General features: G+C 33.9%; 1 protein-coding gene across 1 annotated transcript; it reads right to left on the bottom strand.

Moving 5' to 3' along the window:
- Positions 1-2542: 2542 nt before the first annotated feature.
- Positions 2543-5694, bottom strand: LOC140829783 (GDSL esterase/lipase At5g22810). The gene is made up of 5 exons (XM_073193072.1): positions 5354-5694; positions 5079-5209; positions 3965-4198; positions 3445-3700; positions 2543-2916 (listed from the first exon to the last, which is right to left on the bottom strand). The coding sequence occupies exons 1-5, from the start codon at positions 5598-5600 to the stop codon at positions 2723-2725; spliced, it is 1062 nt and encodes a 353-aa protein (XP_073049173.1). The 5' UTR covers positions 5601-5694; the 3' UTR covers positions 2543-2722.
- Between the last annotated feature and the right edge of the window lie 14720 nt (positions 5695-20414).

The raw sequence follows: 20414 nt of genomic DNA, 5'->3' as shown, positions 1-20414 counted from the left end.
AAAGTGGCATGAGTTATGTGTGAAAATTAGGAATAAATTCTCTACTTTATCATTTAAAAACATTAACTAGCTATTAAAATTAAATCATAACGTTTAATTCACTACAACAAAAAAGCTAAACGACAACGGATTCTATCCGTTCTAAAATCCGTTGTCGTACGTAATATAAAACTGTTGTACTAGCAGTGTTGTTGAAAGTGCGTTCAACAACAACGGTTTTAAATCGTCGCCGTGGCTATCATATTGCGACGGTTTTTCAATTAGCGACGGATTATGATATATCGTCGCTAATTAGCGACAATTTTGGCTAAGTCATCGCTATCAGCGACGGTTTAAGATTTACCATCGCTAAAATTAGCGATGGTAGATTTATTAAACAAAAACATTCGCTAATATTTTAAGTATAAAAAATACTTTTATAATTTAATAAATCTACCAAAAAACTTACAATCTGACTAAACTAATAATATTCATGATCTTAACTATCACTTAGAAATTTACCAAGAATTGAAGCCATAAACTTACCCTAAATCGAAACTAAAATCGTCTAAGAATAAAAAAAATTTGTGGATGGTATGGAGGAAAATGGAAAGAAAACGCGAGATTTATAAACAATTTACGACAGTTTTTTATAAAACTATCGCTAATATGTCGCTTTTAGCGACGGTTGTTTATTAAACCGTCTCTATTAGGAACTGGTTAAGCAAAAACCATCACTAATTTTAAAAATTGCGACCGTTTTAATAAAATCGTCGCAATTTTTAAAATTTAAACCGTCGCTCGGTTTTATTAAAACCGTCGCGAAATATTCTCCAAATCCGTCACTAATTAACAATGGTTCGCTAAATCATTGTCGTTTCTCCAAAAAAAACACGATAATCCACAATGATTTTAAAAAATCGTTATCGTTTGTCCAAAAAAAACACGCTAAAAACCGTTGTCTTTTAGCATTTTTGGGGGGTCAAAAAACCTTTCTTTGCTTAGAAAAATTTTCAATAACAGTTTTCACTAAAACAGTTGTTAAAAAGTAAAAAAGACAACAGTATTTTTGTAAAACATTTGTCTTTTAAGTGTTGTGTATTCAGTATTTTCTTGTAGTGATTAAAAATTTAAATGACAAGATCGATAATTAAATCTCACAATTTTGAAAAATGACAATCAAAGATATTTAAAATCCTAAATTCAACTAATGAATTGAATAATAACCAAACTAATTAATTAAGACATAAAAAATTATAAAAATATTATATCTCAAATGAATGATTTAAATAAATCCCCTACTTTTAAAAATTTGCTAATTACAATAATTAATATTCTTTTATTACACTCGATAAATTTAATTTGACCATTAGGTGCTAAAATTAATAAATCATTTACAATAAATAATTTTTGGTCTTAAAACAAAAATATAACATTTAATTTTAGCACATCAATCTTCTCCGATCTCTTTTCCTACTCCGGCATCAAATATTCGCCCGAAAAGCTAAAACTCGAGAAAATATTTAAATTGCATAAAAATAAACATATAGACATTTAAAATAATTTAAACATATAGCATGCAAAACCTAAATCATCAATCAAATAAATTAACAATTATAATCATGTATGAGGTTTACGTGTACTGACTTTTGGGTACTACATTAACATCTAGTGCCAAAAAAAAATTATAAAGTTTGGAGAGTTTATATATGTGGATATGAACATATGTGGTACTGAAAATCTAACCTTCACATTTAACAACATCAAGACCGGCCGCTTTATTTGACAAGTTTTAGCATAAATTTTTTAAAAGAATTTATTCACAAATCTCTAAACTCTAACTCGATTATAACATTCTTGTTTCTCGAGGATTTCCTCAATTATACGTGGTACATAAAGTTTGTCATAAACATGTACCATCTTTTGGATCCCTCTATTATCTACGAAAGTTTTAGAAGAACCCGTGACTATTTCTAGCAACATATTGCTCTGAGTCATAAAATTACTTTAGGATTTTGATATGTTCTTATTTGCTTCTGATGTCTAACCTTGGTAAGATCTTCTTGTCTCAAATATTCGAAAATATTGGAATAAGTCATGTAAATAATTAATCTCGAATGTATGTTGGGATCCATAATTCGAAAAAAAATCTCCTCCTCAAACACTTTGTAATAATAATATTATATATTTGAAATATTTTACATCGGCTCTGACAATATTTATGGCTTATAATAAAATCAAGAATGTTTATTATCACTTATGTCCAAATCGGGGAGTTGAAACTAAGTTTTATGTCGTATTGACTGAATCTTAACTTCCTCGATTAACCTTTAATATATCTATCATACATATATCTTCTTAATGTTGTATTTTTAACAATTTTTAAATTTTATGGGTAGCTTAGCTAATCTATTGATTTGAACATTTTTACAATCTGTAAATGCGTTTCTATCTAATTCATTCAGTTTTTTTTTTTTTTTTTTGCAATGTTTTTTGAGAGTTATATTATACAATCCATTTTATTAATAGTTATTTTTATATTTTATAAGTGCGGTACGAGTAGTAAAAAGTAAATAACAAATTGTATTTATTTAATAACTAAAACAAACTCAACGGGGGCTACGACAATATATAGCATATTTATAACATATATTCAGCAAACATTCTTAATTAAACCGTACATTTTGGGAACTCACACATATGATATAAACATAAAAATATGCCGATCGATATTAATTCTCGATTACGAGATGAGGGAGATGCCCGCGGCTAGCAAATCATCGGATAAAATCTTGTTTGCAGCTTCCGTAGGATGGAATCCGTCCCAGAAAACATACTCCGATGCGTTTTTACAAGTTCCGGGAGACTTGGAATTGCACAAAAACGACGTCTCGAGCAATCCTGTGCCACAACATGCCTTTCTTGCTTCAAAGAAACCTACAATCAATATCATCATAATCATTTATTTTTTAAACTTCTCTTCTTTTTTTTTCCTCATTAATTATTATTATCTTTGATCTTTTAAGTAGCAATGATCAAAGATGGATGATTCCATTTACTGTTGGAACGAATGCTAACAACAGTAGCCACTACAAAAAAAAAAGAAGTTATCGAGCGAATAGCGCACTTGTTGCCACTGTTGCTAGGACCAATTAAAGTGGAAGAACAAACCGGTGGTAAATGTTGTCATCACCGCTCTAATGAGTTAGTTGTTGCCCCGGTTCGACACCGCAGTAACAAAGCAGCAGTAACGAATGCTAACAACATGAGTAGCTAGCGTAGAAATGGATTCGTAAAGTTAAAGCATTAACTGAAACAAGTGTGCTACAGTTTCCTTAAAACAACTTGTCAACCACATTCAAATTGTACCTAAACTATAAAATATAACACAAAATGTTCTGTATACAAAGACAAATGAATATTAAAAAATATATATTTGAGTTCGAGTTCGCATTGAATTATTACCATAATCCGTGGGCTTGGTGACGAGGTCGTGAAGAGGCTGATAAATATCCAAAACGACGAGGTTTAGAGAAGAGAATTTGGCTTGCAATTTTTGAGAAGTTGAGTTCAGCTTATTGTTGAATGAAACTGCTGCTTTGTTGATCTTCTCCACACAACTATTGGTGTCTTCCCCAAATATGGTGATCACCGCAGGAACGCATCCAAGCGGGGGCAATGTCGTCACACCGATGTTTCTTGCTCCCAATTTATGCAATTCCTGTCACAAAATAATTATGTTTCCTTCGTGTGTGTATATATATATATATAGAATTCGGGTTGTAATTGAGTCGAGTCGCATTCGAGTTCTAATCCTCTACTTGGTCTCTATGGGAACATTTTTATTTGATCTTGGCCGTACCAAATTTCTTAGGCTTGAATCAGGAATTTCCAGCTACTTGAACTCGGTCTCAAAAATCCGGTATATAACACAACCGACCCATATTATTATACGATCATTCAAACTTTGTTATAATTTAATTACCTGCACAAAGTTTGTGTAGGATTCCAAAAGAATGTCCGAGAATTGATCAGTTGTATACTTCTTGTAAAGTAGAGGGTTAATATAGTAATTTTGAACAAAATCACTGCTTCCAGCACTAACAAAGTATATTGAGCCATTGATAATTGACGAAGCATTTGAATTCCCAACAATCCCCACCAACTTTTTTTGGAAACTCTCGTAAAATTCCACCTGTTTGCTCAATGATATAGTATTCTGCAAAAACAAAGTTTCTCTAAATTAATGGTTAACTATGTATTATCCCTATGTGTGTGTCTATATATATATATATATATTATTTTAAATATTTCCTAGTGAAATATCAACAACATATAAAATTTAGAGTTAAGTTCAAAATTTAAAACTCAAAATCCATGTATTAAAAAAAAATGGTGGCATATGTACGTAGGTTTTTATGGAATATGCATAAAATTGTCACGGAATTAGATTTCTTGGAGTGAAGAACATAATTTATAAAGAAATGTAATTATGTTTCTTTTTTTCGACATTTTTTGTCGGCTCGGAAGTATTAAGTAATTATATTTTTCTAATAAACAATTTAAAATAAAATATTTATGCATGTTGAGTGATGTTGCTCGGGTAGATTGGGCGAGCTGGGGTGGGCAATCTATCCGAGCAGCATCATTGGCGTCGTTTGTAAAAAATCAGATCTATAAAGGTAGATATGATTTTCATTCAAAAATAAGTTCGACCAGCTCGCCCATTAGACCCGGGTTACATCATTGAGGATTGATCATGTCTTCTAATAAATAATTCAAAATGGATCATCGCCAAAGATCCTGGATCAGAGCATGCAGGCATAAATACAATGGTTATATATATATATATATATATATATATATATATATATATATAGTTTTGATATCCTGCACACCTACCGTGCACATCTTTGTGAGCACCAATGAGGTGTCACTCACCCATTGGATGCACAATTTTTCTATATTTCATCACATCCAATGGGTGAGTGACACCTCATTGGTGCTTACAAAGGTGTGCACGGTAGGTGTGCAGGATATCAAAACTATATATATATATATATATATATATATATATATATATATATATATATACTTACATAAATTTTTGCTGTAGTATCGTAGTATCCGGATGAAGCCGATGCGAAATTGGCGCCAAGTAGGAGTTTATTTCCTCTTGCTTGCTCGCTGAGATAGGGTGGTGGATATGAAGTAAATCCAAGATTTTCAGCTGCATTTCATTTTTCTTTAAATTGTATTACTTCCATATATATGCAAAATCCCCAGGATAAATATATGTATATATAATGTCGATGAAAATTACCACAATTTAAATGAGAGTTTCATAAATTTAAAAAAAAAAATAAGGAAATACCAGTGAAATCTGATGCAAGCTTTCCGTTGCAAAATCTCCCGGTTGGTTTGTGTTCTAAAAAATCTCTTCCATAAGGTGCGAAATTCGCTTTAACTATAGTTTCAAGAACGTTATTGTTGCCCGCGTCGACTATCGAGTCTCCGAATATAAAGAGGGCAGGGACTAAAGGTTGTGCGCTAATCGCTACGAGGCATGAAACTATGACAAGAATCGAACAATAACTTGTGAACAAACTTGAAATTGTCATTATCTTGTCTTTTTGTTTTTGTTTTTTTTTCAAATTCTTGTTGAAGGAGTTGAATGTATAGAGTTTGAGGTGATTGAAGGAGCAATTTAAAGAAGGCTTACGAGGGGATAATTTTGGTTGAAATGGCAACATCTTTATATTTTATGCACTGTAATTGTAACAACATGGAATAAAAAATTGGGAACCCTTGCGGCAGAAGATTGTGTCCGTCCAATTCATTGATATCTCCCTGCGTAAGTATATATTCGATTCTAATATGACAACTTATAATGTCCTAATATAATATTTTTTTTGAAAAAAAAAATATCCAGCTATAATGATGTCTGGTATGTAACGAATAATGTATGGTATACAAAAATCGGTTATTCGAATTATGTCTGGTATAAAACGAGAAAGTATTCGAATAACCGATTTTTGTATGGTATGTAACAGTAGGTCTATTGTGAGACGGTCTCACGAATCTTTATCTGTGAGACGAGTCAACCATACCGATATTCACAATAAAAAATAATATTCATAGCATAAAAAATAATACTTTTTCATGGATGATCCAAATAAGAGATCCGTCTCACACAATACGACCTATGAGACCGTCTCACACAAGTTTTTACCATGTTTACATTGATTTTTTTCTTCTTTCAAATTTTAAACCAAAACATATTTGATATGTAATTTGTATTCAATGTATTTATTAATAATTTTAGTATATCTCACCAATTGTTTCCACCTTTTTCTTGACTAATAACTTCTACAAGATAGGATATATACTCTTTAATTTTGTTATCCATCAATTTTTTTTTTTTGAAAAACGGTTGTCCATCATTTTAAATATGTACAAAAGTCGTTACTATATCAAATATTCAACAATATTAATTTTGTTAAAAACTCATAAAACTAAAATAATTATTTGATAAATAAAAATATATTATACGTCCGCAATGCGTTTGTTTCGTTGCTCTTGTATATTAAGATTATTATTTATTATTGAGGTCATGTTATCAATATCAAAATTTTGGAAAGTAAATGACAAATAACTTATCTATATAGGGAGATAAAATTAAAAAAAACCCAAATTAATATATTTCAGATTCAAAGATTATGTGCTGTATGGAATTTATCTTATGATACAGATAATAAATATAATCCTACCTTACGACATTAATTTATCCCTAATATACGTTATTTGTTCAAATAAATTAAGGGCAGTAGTTTAAAATAGTTGAAATAGGGCGTGTCTTGCTGGCATTGGCTTTTGCTGAGCTGTATACATACCAATGGGCATGGGTTTGTAAGAAACCTAAAACCAAATATCCAAGAGTACTTGACCTACATTCCATGTTTATAATGTTGGACGTTTGCTGTGAAAAGTTATATATTTCCGAATGTGGAGGGAGTGTTTGCAATCATTAATAAAAATTGGTCATTCACTGTTATATTAAAAAAACATCTTTAAATTTTTTTGTTAAGATATAATTTTGACTGAAATTTTGGTGATAATAAAATGAAGTGATCTCTGATAATAATGCTGAATTGATAGAGTATTAAACTAATATGATAAAAGAAAGTTAATCTATTGAAAGTTTGGATTGATGAGCCTAAAGAACATTTTGGTATCGATCCGATTTTCTATTTCATCTAAGACCAATTAAGTTGCACACTAACTGATCTGACTGAATATCCTCTATGTACTACAATTAGTCATCTCAGAGTCTAATGTTAAAAGGACGTTTCTCATTTTGTCTACAACAAATATAAAGAACTGTTGGCTAAATTTTGTAGCTAGTTTATGAGGGCATTAAATGCTTAAGTACTATTTTTGGAAAGTGAAAAGGACACATGACTATCTCCGCAGATTTTTCAGTTATTAAGTACAATCATGGGCACCGTTTAGATTTATTAACGTTGAAATCTACATCTATAAATAGAAGAATGCATCAGAGTGTGAAGAACAAAGAACGAATCAACTGAAAATTCGAATCATAGCATTTCCTGGAATTTTATCAATATCTCCAAATGAATCTATCATATTGAGCTGATTTTCACACGTTAAAAGTTTGTCGTGTACTCGTGTCGATTAAGGATCAACTCGTCCAATCTTTTAATTCTCACTTAATATTTGTATATTTGAGCTAATTTGTATCATGAAAAGTTTGTAACTGTCAGAAACTTATTTCTGAACAAATTGTAGCTGTTGTGTATATGCTAGAAGTTTTAGCTCATTAGAGTTTGTGAATCGAGCTTAACTGAGTTGCACAAGTGTTATACTAATTAAATCTTTTAGTGGAATACTTATGAAAGCGGATGAAGTGTTGTAAATAGCTGCCTTTTTTTGTAACGATCATGAGTCATTAGGCTGAACCAACATGGGCCCCAGCCCATACCCATGCACCACTACTGGTCATGGGTGGTTAGAATGGACCAGCATGAGCCTAGCCCATGCCCATGCACCATCACTCATAAATATCTCATCCCTGGAAAGTGGTTTGTTTCGCCTCCCCCAACACTTGAACCCAGAACCTCCAGGCTTAAGTATCTAGATTTTTAAAATGTTGGTACCAGTAGTGTTGCATGGGTGACGATGCATGGGCATGGGCTAGGCTCATACTGGACCATCCTAACAACCCATTACTAGTAGTGGTGCATAGGTTTGGGCCGAGATCCATGTTGGTTCAGCCTAATGGCCCATGATCGTTACAAGTTCAGTCGGGAATTGAACAGCCTGCTAATGGTCAAACTATACCAACAGTCCAAGAGCCATCAGTTTTACCAGAACTGATCTCAACCAGCTTGGAGGTTCCTGAGACTTTCTTTATTTTAGAAGCCTCCTACAAACTGACTCCTCCAAGGAGACTGCTGAAACTTCTCCTACTCGTTTTCTTAAAACGTGCTAGAAATTTTTTTCTCCTTAATCTCCATACTTCAAAATATACATATATATAAATACTTTAAAATACCTTGATACTATTTTAAAAATAAAACAACCAACTGACATTTAAGAATCCAAAGGAAAATAGTTTATATCGTAAAATCGTCTAACATTTTACCAAACCCAAAAACATTATTTGAAAAATATATTTCATACTATAAACTCTCAAAAAACAACACTCATAACATAAATAAATAGTCGTAAAAATATCTTTAACATCACTTAAAATCATAAATCATAACTAGTGCGGAAAACTAGCGTCGGTCCTCGGGTTATGTGCACCTTCAGTCCAGCAAAATCAACCATCAAGACCTCCATAATCATCATTATCATAATCACCTACATCAATAACACCTAGTGAGTCTAAAGACTCAACACACCATAATCTTGATAACAAGTCATACATATACAGACCACATACAACAGTGAAAAATACTCGTACTTAAAACATCGTTTTCATGAAAATGCATAAATTTATACAATAACATTTTCATGATACATTAACTTTAAACAAAAACATTTTCATAATGATGCATCAACTTTAAACATAGACATTTTCATAAACTTTTCATAAACATTTTTGTAAGCATTTTCATATTATCCTCACATATTCATATGCACATGCATAACATAAACCTCAACATTTTATTTTTCCTCATTTCATAACATAAACCATTTCATCATGAGCATATGAATATTTCCTTTTTATTGAATCCAGATCGTTAATTGTGACTTTCCTCAATCCTCAAAAAGTCGATGGATCCATCTACATAAAACCGCAGTACTGGGCGGCGTGGGACACCGACAATACTCTTACGGGTCAACTGGGCCCTGGCCTATCCTCATAGAATGAAAATACGATCATCGGGGCTCTCTCGGGGGGTCTTCTCCCATAGACGGGCTCCCTTTGGGACCTTTTCCCACGCATGGGTTCCCTCAGGGGCCTTCTCTCGAAAATGGGCTCCCTCTGGGACTTTTACCCCTCAAGATATTCTCATTCTTACCTCAAATCCACATATCCTCAATAGTCACAATTACGTCACTTTCTTCAACATTTTACATTTTCATCACTTCTTAAAAATCATGAATTTAATATCTTTTTCTTTTTAAAAACAAACATGCAAAATATCTTTTAACGTTATCGTTTTATAATAAAAATTCATAATCGTTTAAACTAAACATTTGAACGTATTAAAAATCCATAAACATTTAAAATGATATTTTAACCTCAAAACCTTTAAAATAACATTTTGACATATTAAATCATAAACATATAAAATTCTCTAAACATTTAAAATATCATTTTAACATATAAAATTCCATAAACATGCATAACTATAGAAAATAATCATATTAGCACATAAAACAGCATTCAGGACACTGCCATGACGTTTACTAATTTCTAGGTGTAAAATGACCGTTTTACCCCTAGACGTAAAATTTCACGTTTTTTACTTTTCTTAATTCCATTGGCTCTAACATGTCCCAAATAATTATTTAAGCTTACCTGAATTTTCTCATATTTTTATTTGTCATAAATCGATGACTTTTAAATTACTCTTTAAATAAAATATATTAATTCGTTTTAATCCCGAATTAAACCAAAACTTAAAATAAAATTTCCAAATAAAAAAACTTAGACTTTTAATAATTATTTGAGCTTAAACATAATTTTACATAATTTTATAAATCATAAAATTAGGCGTTTCAATTAATTCGTTAATTAGCATTTCGTGCGGCGCTAAAATCTCGGATAAATCTAAACCTCGTTATTTTGATCCCAAACTTTAAACATAGCATTTTTAAGATTTATTCTACCCTTCCAGGTCATGAGCCAAACCCGTGGACCCATGGATTCATTTTTAGCCTTTAAAATTTTGAAGTAGACACCTTATCGAACACACCGAACCATCTCCTAATTTACTCAAGCCACACGCGAGCCACCTTGAGCCAAAACCTAGCCAACCAACCTAGGGACTCTACTGACCAAGCCCAGCCCGAAAAACCAGCCCTGGCCCGCACAAAATCCATGCTGGACAGTAGACCAATTGTATGTATGTGTGTGTGTCAGGTGTCCTAGCTTGTGTTAGGTTTCCTAGGACTCTACCAGCCCTTAACCAATGAGCAACCATGACCCTTATTGACCCTATACCAGTCACAGAACCGAGCCACCCCCAGCCCGAGTCCCTGAACCCAGCAACAAGGCGCTCTACATGGACAACACCTGCGCAACCCCTTATGAGCACAAGAGTCCTACTTTTCGTAGGACTCTTTGCAACAGCCACCATCGAGCCCTAGCTTCCTTGACCCACTTTGTACCACCCTGATCCCCCTGTCTAGACCACCCTATTCATCGCCTGAACTGCCCTAGCCAAGCCCCTAACCCCTCGAAAGTTGCAGCACTCAGCTGCACCAAAAGCATGCAAGGGAAGAGTCCATGTGATCATGGGCTCTTCCTAGCCGCCTGGCCACGAGTCCTAGCCATGATAGGACCCTACCAGACCCTAGACTAGCCCCTTACCAAGCCCCCACCATCCCTGGCCGAGCCCACCAGCAGAAACCCCCAAAGACGCACCCCTTGATCAAACCCATACCAGAATTCGTTCCAGCTTGTTTTTTTCGTTTTTGCTGTGTTTGTGTGCATGTTCTAGACCCTTAAACTTGTGTAAACACACCCTTAAACATCCCCTAACCATGGCAGCCCCTTTATGAGCATATAAATCATGTTTTGATGCATTAATTTATAAGTTTAGGCAAGTAGATGCATAAAAACGAAAATAATGCAAAGTGTAACTTGTTTTTCATGCAATTTCGAACATAATTCTATAATATGGTGTGATAATGAGTAAAAGAAGAATATGGCGTGCCTTTGCGTATTAAACGCACGATTTTACGTTTACAAATCAAAGAACGGCGGCACGAAGACGACTTGATTTTCCCTTGAAACTTTGAAGCTTCGTCCAATTTTCTTCAAATTATTGTGTGTGTGTCGTGTACCTTGTTTTGAAAGAGTTTGAATCTGATTGTGGGTGTGTGGCCGTGAGCATGTAGGGTTAATGGTGGGGTTTAACATATTTTATATCTAATTAATAACTAATTAGGCATAGGCCCATTAAGTAGATAAATTAGGCCCATTAGTGCTTAATTATAATTTTAAAAAGAATTTTGTTTAAAAAAGTTTGTGAATTTATTAGCCGGGTTGCCTAAACGTTCGTATTTTGTTTGAAAATCCAACACCGATAAAAATTATGTCCCGGCGTATAAAATCACCTCAAACCCCATTATTTTCAAAAATATGAAAAGCATCACCCCATATTTTAAATAATTTAAAACAATTATTTAATAAAAACATTTTCTAATTTTTTCAGCCATCAGTCTCCTTTCCTCAATCGCAACTCGAATAACCTTTAAAAATATATTTTAATGCAACCATGTAGAAAAGTATAATTTAAACATGTCAATATGTACAACATAATTAATTTATGCAATTAAAACATTTAATTGAAATACAAGAGAATTTAATAACTTGTATGCATGTGGTTCGCGTGAACCTTTAAATTTTCGGGGTGTTACAACTGCTGAGGCACAAGTGTTGCAACTTATCATCAGGATCAGCCTTAGAAACTTTCAGTTCAAGAAGAGACAGTAAAAGTTGCAAGAAAATATTGACCAAGATGTTGCTCCAAGTTAGTTAGCAGTAGTGGAATTCGGTCTGAAGAGGAAAAGGGAAAGAAAAGGCTACAACTGAATAATTCTCCCCTGAACTGTCACTAGCAACTGATGTGATGCAGGATAGTATATTTTCAAACCTCACATATATTGGTTCAAACATATCTCTAATCAAGTCTACTCATCTGCTACATTCTTTGAGTCTGGACACACCAAAAGATTATACGATGAAAGACTTAAAGAAGCTGACTAAGGATGTATCTACTTTATTCTCTATTGTGGAAAAGATGAAAAGAGAAAAAATTACAACTTCTAAACTAATCACTTCCCAGGAACTACTCATCAACAGGATTGACTTTGTGCACACCAGTCTGTCGAAGAAGATTGACATTGTGCAGAATCAGTTAGCTGAAATTTCCGCTCAAGTAAGTTTATTATTCCTCCTCTTTTCCAAAGTGACGGATGTTGACAAAAAGGGGGAATAATTGAAGAAGCAGCAGTAGCAGAGACAAGCAAGAAGCACGGTAAACCAGAAAAACCAACAGATAAAGGACCAGCTGAAAAGAAATCAAAGAAATGAACAAGTGTCCTACATCAGTTACTTAGTCTGAGGAACGTCTGTATACAAATTTTCATTTTGAAATGTTTGCATGGATATATACTTACCTCTTTCAAATTCAGTGAAAATATATTTCTTATTCTGTATGAATCTATATATTATTTTATCTACAACCAGTTGCAGTAAATCAGTTATATCAAGAATATCAAAAAAACTCGGTTTAACAGTTCAGAAATCTAAGTTTTGTCAAACACTGAAAAATGGAAAATTGTTGGAATTTATGAAATTCAGAGTTTGACAAACAAATCCGTAAAAAAACTGAAGAACCAAACTGAATTGACGTAGCTGAGAGGTCGTAACTGAAAAAAGACTTATCAGACTTAAATGGATTAAGAACTGAAGTAAATAGAGTAAAGTTCTTATAAGTATAAATAAGTCATAAAACTGATGATTCGAAGTTCGTTAAACAAATAGAAGATCAGAATTGAAGATTTTGTAAAACTGGAGTGAAGTGACCTAACTCAACTGAAGTATTCAAACTGAGAAGACATCAGGTACAACTGATGTAGTCCAGCTGAACTGATCAGTCGAACTATTTGAATCCTGATCAATTACCCATGTCATCAGCTGCATTTTGAAATTTCAGCAGACAAACTGACAGTCTGTACCAAAGCAGAACAGATGAAACAGAAAAGGGGGAATAATTGAAGAAGCAGCAGTAGCAGAGACAAGCAAGAAGCACGGTAAACCAGAAAAACCAACAGATAAAGGACCAGCTGAAAAGAAATCAAAGAAATGAACAAGTGTCCTACATCAGTTACTTAGTCTGAGGAACGTCTGTATACAAATTTTCATTTTGAAATGTTTGCATGGATATATACTTACCTCTTTCAAATTCAGTGAAAATATATTTCTTATTCTGTATGAATCTATATATTATTTTATCTACAACCAGTTGCAGTAAATCAGTTATATCAAGAATATCAAAAAAACTCGGTTTAACAGTTCAGAAATCTAAGTTTTGTCAAACACTGAAAAATGGAAAATTGTTGGAATTTATGAAATTCAGAGTTTGACAAACAAATCCGTAAAAAAACTGAAGAACCAAACTGAATTGACGTAGCTGAGAGGTCGTAACTGAAAAAAGACTTATCAGACTTAAATGGATTAAGAACTGAAGTAAATAGAGTAAAGTTCTTATAAGTATAAATAAGTCATAAAACTGATGATTCGAAGTTCGTTAAACAAATAGAAGATCAGAATTGAAGATTTTGTAAAACTGGAGTGAAGTGACCTAACTCAACTGAAGTATTCAAACTGAGAAGACATCAGGTACAACTGATGTAGTCCAGCTGAACTGATCAGTCGAACTATTTGAATCCTGATCAATTACCCATGTCATCAGCTGCATTTTGAAATTTCAGCAGACAAACTGACAGTCTGTACCAAAGCAGAACAGATGAAACAGAAAATTTTGATACATCGTACTTCTGTCAGAATAAAGTGGTCTACATGGACTAGAAGACGATTCAACAGATATTAATCATTAAATGCATTCAATGTGAACATTGAAATCGAAGACTATTTATAGCAGATTAGTTCAGTTGAAGAAAATTTACGAAACGAAATACCAACAGAAAAACATCCACGAACAACTGTGACAACTCGTGCTACTAAAATACTACTACAATTTTTTTAAATATTTTTGAAAATATATTTAAATGCATGCATGCTATAACTGTTGACAATCACACATTTTAAAAAGTACTCAACTACTAGGTAAAAATATTGCATTTTAAAAAAAATTAAATATATAACATGCAAAGTCTTGTCAAGCCATCAACATATAAAAGATAGAAATGTATAAAAATATCCATGTTTTACTCCTAACTCATAAACATATAATACAGAAAACTTGAGGTCCTCGGGTCAATGTGCGCACACCCAGCTCCTCCTACTTAGTCTTCGGCGCCTCCAGTCTCCACATCGATATGCTCACCTGAGTCATTCACACATAGTGAGTCTAAAGACTCAACACGCCTGAAACATTATAGCATGCACATATAAATAGCATGTAACAGTGAAAAGTACTGTAATTAAAATACATTTCATGATCTTAAAACATGGGCATAAACATAACATGTCAAATCATAAACGTGTCCACAAAATATTTCATCATTTCAACATATATGTGTTCATTTTCTTTATTTGAATTCAGACTATTAATTGTGAATTTTGTATCAGCTTTAATCGATGGATCCATCTACGTATAACCGCGGTACCCGGCGCGGGGACATCAGCGACAGTATTACTCATCCACTGAGCATTGGCCTTATGTGTTCGTGTTATTCACAACCAACTCTCATCCTTCAAAACATATCATCATATTCATCACTTATAAAAATCATGCATATACGTAAATTTCCTTAAAATCTAGCATGCAACGAATTTTCTTATTTTCATAGAAATCCATGTTCATAATATCATATAAATTTTAAACATGAAATTTTAGTGTTCAGTGTGCTGCTAGGACCGCTAACTCGACTCGGGGGCAAAATGACCATTTTGCCCCTGGAAACCCTAATTTACCATTTTATCCATGTACCTCAAAATTTCGACCCGAAACCAACCAAACCTACTAAAACACCTTGAAACATAATTATAATCATTTCCTAGACATAAACTCGAGTTCTTGCGTCAATTTCTATAATTCGTTTTAAAACTTGGACCGGGGTCCGGTTTTGATCCGAATTAACCCGAAACTCAACTAAATTTTCTCAGACTTAAACCATGACTTAACCACGCATGATCAACTCTTAAACCACATAATTCATATCACCTAAGACCCTCGAAAACCCTCGACCAGCTGCTGGAACTTTCGCACGCAAGAATCATACAACCTCTACTTGACCCTAGGTGCTAACCCTCGGCCCTAGTCCCAAGCCCTCAAGACTAGACCCTATTCAGACGCCCTAGGACCATAACCGAACCCTTAGGACTCCCCTTGGACCAACCCATCGAGCCATGCATTAAGGTATCCGTGGAAACACTTATGGTGAGTGTGGCATGGCTATATCGATCTCTAGCCATGCGCATATCCTCCTGCCCTCGACCAGGCCACGAGCAGGCCACCATGGCTTATGACTCAGGCCTCCCAGATTCCATCCACTCTCCTGGACAACCCCCCCCCCCCCCCCCGGAGCCTACCTTCTAAGCTAAAGCCCGACTAAGACATGCTTACCCTACCCCAAACCGATCACGGCTGGTACCTCACAAACCCCCTTCCAAAACCGAACATAAAATTTAAACACCATTATTTAGATTTGTTTGAGTCTCCTACAACTCGGTCTAGGCAGCCCCTTCAACCATAACCAAAAGAAACGTAAGTTTACATGAATAAAGTAAAGTGCTTCCATAAAAATTCGATCCCTATGCACGTGAAATGGTAGTATTGATATTTTTCATGGATAAACACACAAATAGACATATAATGATGTGAACGATGAGAAAAACGAGGTATAAAACCGTAGAGATATTCACGTTGAACTTGCACCGGAGAGACGAGGAAGGATATCTTTGACAAACTTGAATAATGTTGAAGGCTGAAGTGTTTAGGGTAGGAGATTATTGTTTTTTCATTGTAGGTTTAATATAATATTTAGTGTATAATGGGCCCTTAATTAAAAATAATGATGTTAATTAGAATTTTGGGTTCATTATGCATTAAATAATCTCATTAAGTGCCAAAACACTCTCGAAAATATTTCGTTTAGGTATTGAAAACAATGCCCAAACCCTCAAAAGGTCCCCTGACTTGCTAAACTTTGCGTACCGATTTAAAATATGACCCGGAGAGTAAAAACACCATACCAAGGCCCATTTTCGAAAATCACCCTTAATTACATCATATATTAAATAATTAAAAATTATTATTTGATAAAAATATTTTTCCTTAACTGTCCCCGGTCTTCGCTCTTCGTTCGAGCGCGAAATACTACTAAAAGCCCTAATGCATGAAATTTTAATAAACCATGAAATAAAACACATATCCATGCAATAATCATGCATTTAAAGCTTTAAAATAATTAACCACATATTTTAATAAAACCCTAGAATACATGCATTCAGGTTACATAGTTCGAAATTCCTAGATCTTACAACAACTATCAGTTATCTGCGATTTACTTTCAAGTTTATTTAGTTACAAATCGCAAAATTTTGCTCTAACGTCATTGTTATATTCGTAGCATTCATGCTACTTATTATATTTATTCAGTTATCAAACTGATAATTAAAAAGATAAGCTAAGAGTTTCAATTTGGCATTGTATAAATCTAACTGAAGTGATTATTACAAATCTTTGTAATCAATCAAAGTCTTTTAATGAAATCCTATCATTGAGATAGAAGGGGTGATGTAGGAACAGATGAAGACTCCGAACATCCATAAATTCTTTGTGTACATCCATAAAATTCTTTGTGTTCATCATTCTATTATTTTTGTTTTCAATACTTTATCCAAACATATTCAATCTCTCTTTTAGTTTATTTCCACACTACAATAATTAGTTAGCTGATTGATATTGACACTCAAGATTTATGAATTAGTTCCTTAGAGAACTTATTTATATCCAAAAAAGATTACAAAAACCGAAGTGTTTATTCAACCCCATTCTAAACACATCATCGTCCTTAACCGATTCCAACAAGTGGTATCAGAAAGAGCTCATGGGTTCATGTAGAACACGATAAATCAGATTACGTATAGCCATGCATAATTGCTATTATTTAAATTAAAAATGATTTCTTTTATATTATGTAGTGTTTAAGGCACTTTAAAATTTGTTAAGTCATGATCATTTATTTTAAATCGTAGAAGTTTAGTTTTATCTTTTCGGTTAAGTACGCGAGACCAGACTGGAGTTGGAGTATTGAGATAAAATTTAATAATAAGAAAATATTACTAAATTTAATTTAAGCCCAAGAATAATTTATTGTAATGTAAAAGAATGTTTAGGGATTTATTTAATTAATTGGAGTTAAGTAGTAAATAAGTTCTCTTATGTCCAATAATTAATTAAAAGTCTAAATTAAAAGATGTAACCAATTGGGACAAATTAATCTAGGCTTATTTTATTTAAGAAATTGTAACTTAACATGTTAATAATTTATTTTAAGATTTAGCCATGCATGCAAGAAAAATTTCTATCCTAAATTAATTTATTATTTCACTAAAATGCATAATAAGTGTATAAAACTTTAAGGGTTTGAAATTCATGAATTAAGAAATATTTTACCCCATTTTGATAGCAATTTTCGGCCACTCCCTTAAACAAGTTAATTATGTTTTGGCAACTCTTCATTTTTATTTCTTTCCTTATCCTTTCTTGGTAAGATAATTCCCTCGCTTTTAATCACCAACAATTAATAATTAAGCAATATTTCTACCTTGTTTTGATAGCAAAATTTCGGTCATCACCACCCCTAAATCTCCCTCAAATCCCATAATATTATCTCATTTCCTTATCTCCCAAAGAATCAAGGATAGAAAGATTTTCATTTGTCATTCAATCCCCATTTAATTGGTAACCTTCCCCTCATTTTTCCTAGCCTTCCTCCCACCCCTTACCTTCAAAAATTTTGAGATTTACAGCAACACAAAAATCGTGAAATGAACAAGATAAACAAGAGAGAAAACAAGAAAGAAAAGAAACTCCGTCTCCGCCGCGCCGCGTTCGTTGTAGTATTTGTTTTCTTCTTAAACAAATTCCAGGCATGTTTATATTGTTCTTTGCTCTTCAATCAAGTCCTATAGGTATTTTAAACATCACATGCACATGATTTTAAAGGCAAAAATCGGAACTTGACAGAAAAAGTTTTTGAAAAACCTGCACAGAATTCTCGGCCGTTCCTTGTTGCTTCACGGGTTGGCTTGTTTTTGTGATTTCGTGGATTGGCTCGATTCTAGGTGCTCAAGGATGCATCTAGGCACGTACTAGGGTGTGTCAAGATCATGTTGGTCCATTAGTTCAAGCCCCTACACGCTGGATGAAGGCTTGACAGCAACTTTCCCTTAGTTGCAAGTTGAGCCTTGATTTTCTTGTTTCGGTCGTCTAAGTTGAAGGTTCGGATCATATTTGTTCTAAGGCCTGTAACCATGGTTAGAACCCTTCCTTAGCATGTCTAGGACGTGACCAAGATGAACCTTCAAGGCTTGGTTCATGGTCCCATCGAAATTTTAAACAAACAACACTAGTGTCCCATGGATTCTATTTTTTTCTGTTTTGGGTGTGTGAGTTTCGATCTTGAGGTGTTGGGTGGATTGTGGTTGGCTTCTAGCCCATAGCCATGGTTCATATAACACTTCATCATGTATAGATCGAGCCATGGTCGACCATATGACCACTAGAACGACACAAGGCAGCAAGCGATCCACACCATTGCATGGTACAGAATTTGTTTGGTGTTCTCGGTTTCAAGCTTCGGTTGTCCTAGGTGTTTGCTTGAGTTGTGGTTGGCCAAGTTCCCATAGCCATGGTTCAGGCCACACCTTAGGACGTTGGGAAGAGACTCTGGTCGGTGGTTCAAGCCTCAATTGCAATGGTTTCACAAACCACGCAAAGGAAAGCATGGCTGCTGTCATGGCTTTCGACAACACCTTTGCTGCGGTTCAGAGGTATCGTGCGATTTCTTGGTTGGCTTTTAGCCTATGGCCTTGGACTTGACAATACCTCAATGAGTTAGAAAGGTCATATTTTTGGCCGTTCATGATTTGGTTAAGTTTAGAAGTCGTACGAGAATTTACGGTGCAATGTGCCAAAGTGACTATCGAAAGAGTGTTTCACGATTTTGGCCTCCATTCACATTTTTTGTGTATTACAGCCCTAGGATTATGTTTTCCAGTATTTTAGGAGTATTTTAATCATGTCTAAACGATGGTTCAATGTTGGTTCGGGTTGGTACGAAGCCATGGTTGAATACTAAGTTTGTTGGGCGTAATTATCTCGTTTTTGGTTCGGATGTTAAGTTCTTGTCAAGTTAAGACTATTTACATGTTTCTCACTTTAGAATTAGGTCGCAGCAAGCCTGGGAACGATCCAACTCATTTGGTAAAAACAGGATTATAATTATATTACGTGTATAAAATATAAAATGTATATTTTTAAGATATATGCGATATGTCTTGTGGTCACTTTACGCTTATGGGATTGCTTCACCTGGTGACTTACGACCGGTTTACGATTATGTATATGTACGGATATCCAGTCCAAGGGTTGTGATGAACTCTACCGCCCAGTATATTGTGGTTTAGTCAGATCAGACGTGCATGTTATGTTATGGGCCACTTGCGTAGAAACATGATCTCTACCAAAAAATTACGATATGATATGTTATGACAGAGCTCTATCGAACAAAGCTTTTACGTATAATTTTCAGTTATGCACGTATTTATAATTACTCATGACATGATTTTCACCCTACGCTTTACGATACGATATTTTATGTTAAGCGAAATTTTATGATATATTTACTTGTTATTCACGATGTATGCATGTTGAGTCTTTAGATTCATTAGACTTGATTGTTGTAGGTACTGATGAGGTCGGGACCAAGGGCAGGGACCAGTGAGCTAGCTTGGGTCAGCATTAGTAGGAACCTGA

The sequence above is a fragment of the Primulina eburnea genome, chromosome 4, assembly GCF_022965805.1.
Source record: "Primulina eburnea isolate SZY01 chromosome 4, ASM2296580v1, whole genome shotgun sequence".
NCBI classification, from domain to species: Eukaryota; Viridiplantae; Streptophyta; class Magnoliopsida; order Lamiales; family Gesneriaceae; genus Primulina; species Primulina eburnea.
The sequence above is the reverse complement of the archived record's forward strand: the minus strand, read 5'-3'. Positions and strand labels throughout refer to the sequence as shown.

Bases quoted from the DNA above. Each gene is read 5' to 3' on its own strand.
- LOC140829783 (XM_073193072.1), bottom strand. From the start codon at position 5,600: ATGACAATTTCAAGTTTGTTCACAAGTTATTGTTCGATTCTTGTCATA. The intron at 5,210-5,353 runs GTATTTCCTTAT...AATGAAATGCAG, and splicing joins GCTTGCATCAGATTTCACTG to CTGAAAATCTTGGATTTACT. The intron at 2,917-3,444 runs GTAATAATTCAA...TATTGATTGTAG, and splicing joins CACCAAGCCCACGGATTATG to GTTTCTTTGAAGCAAGAAAG.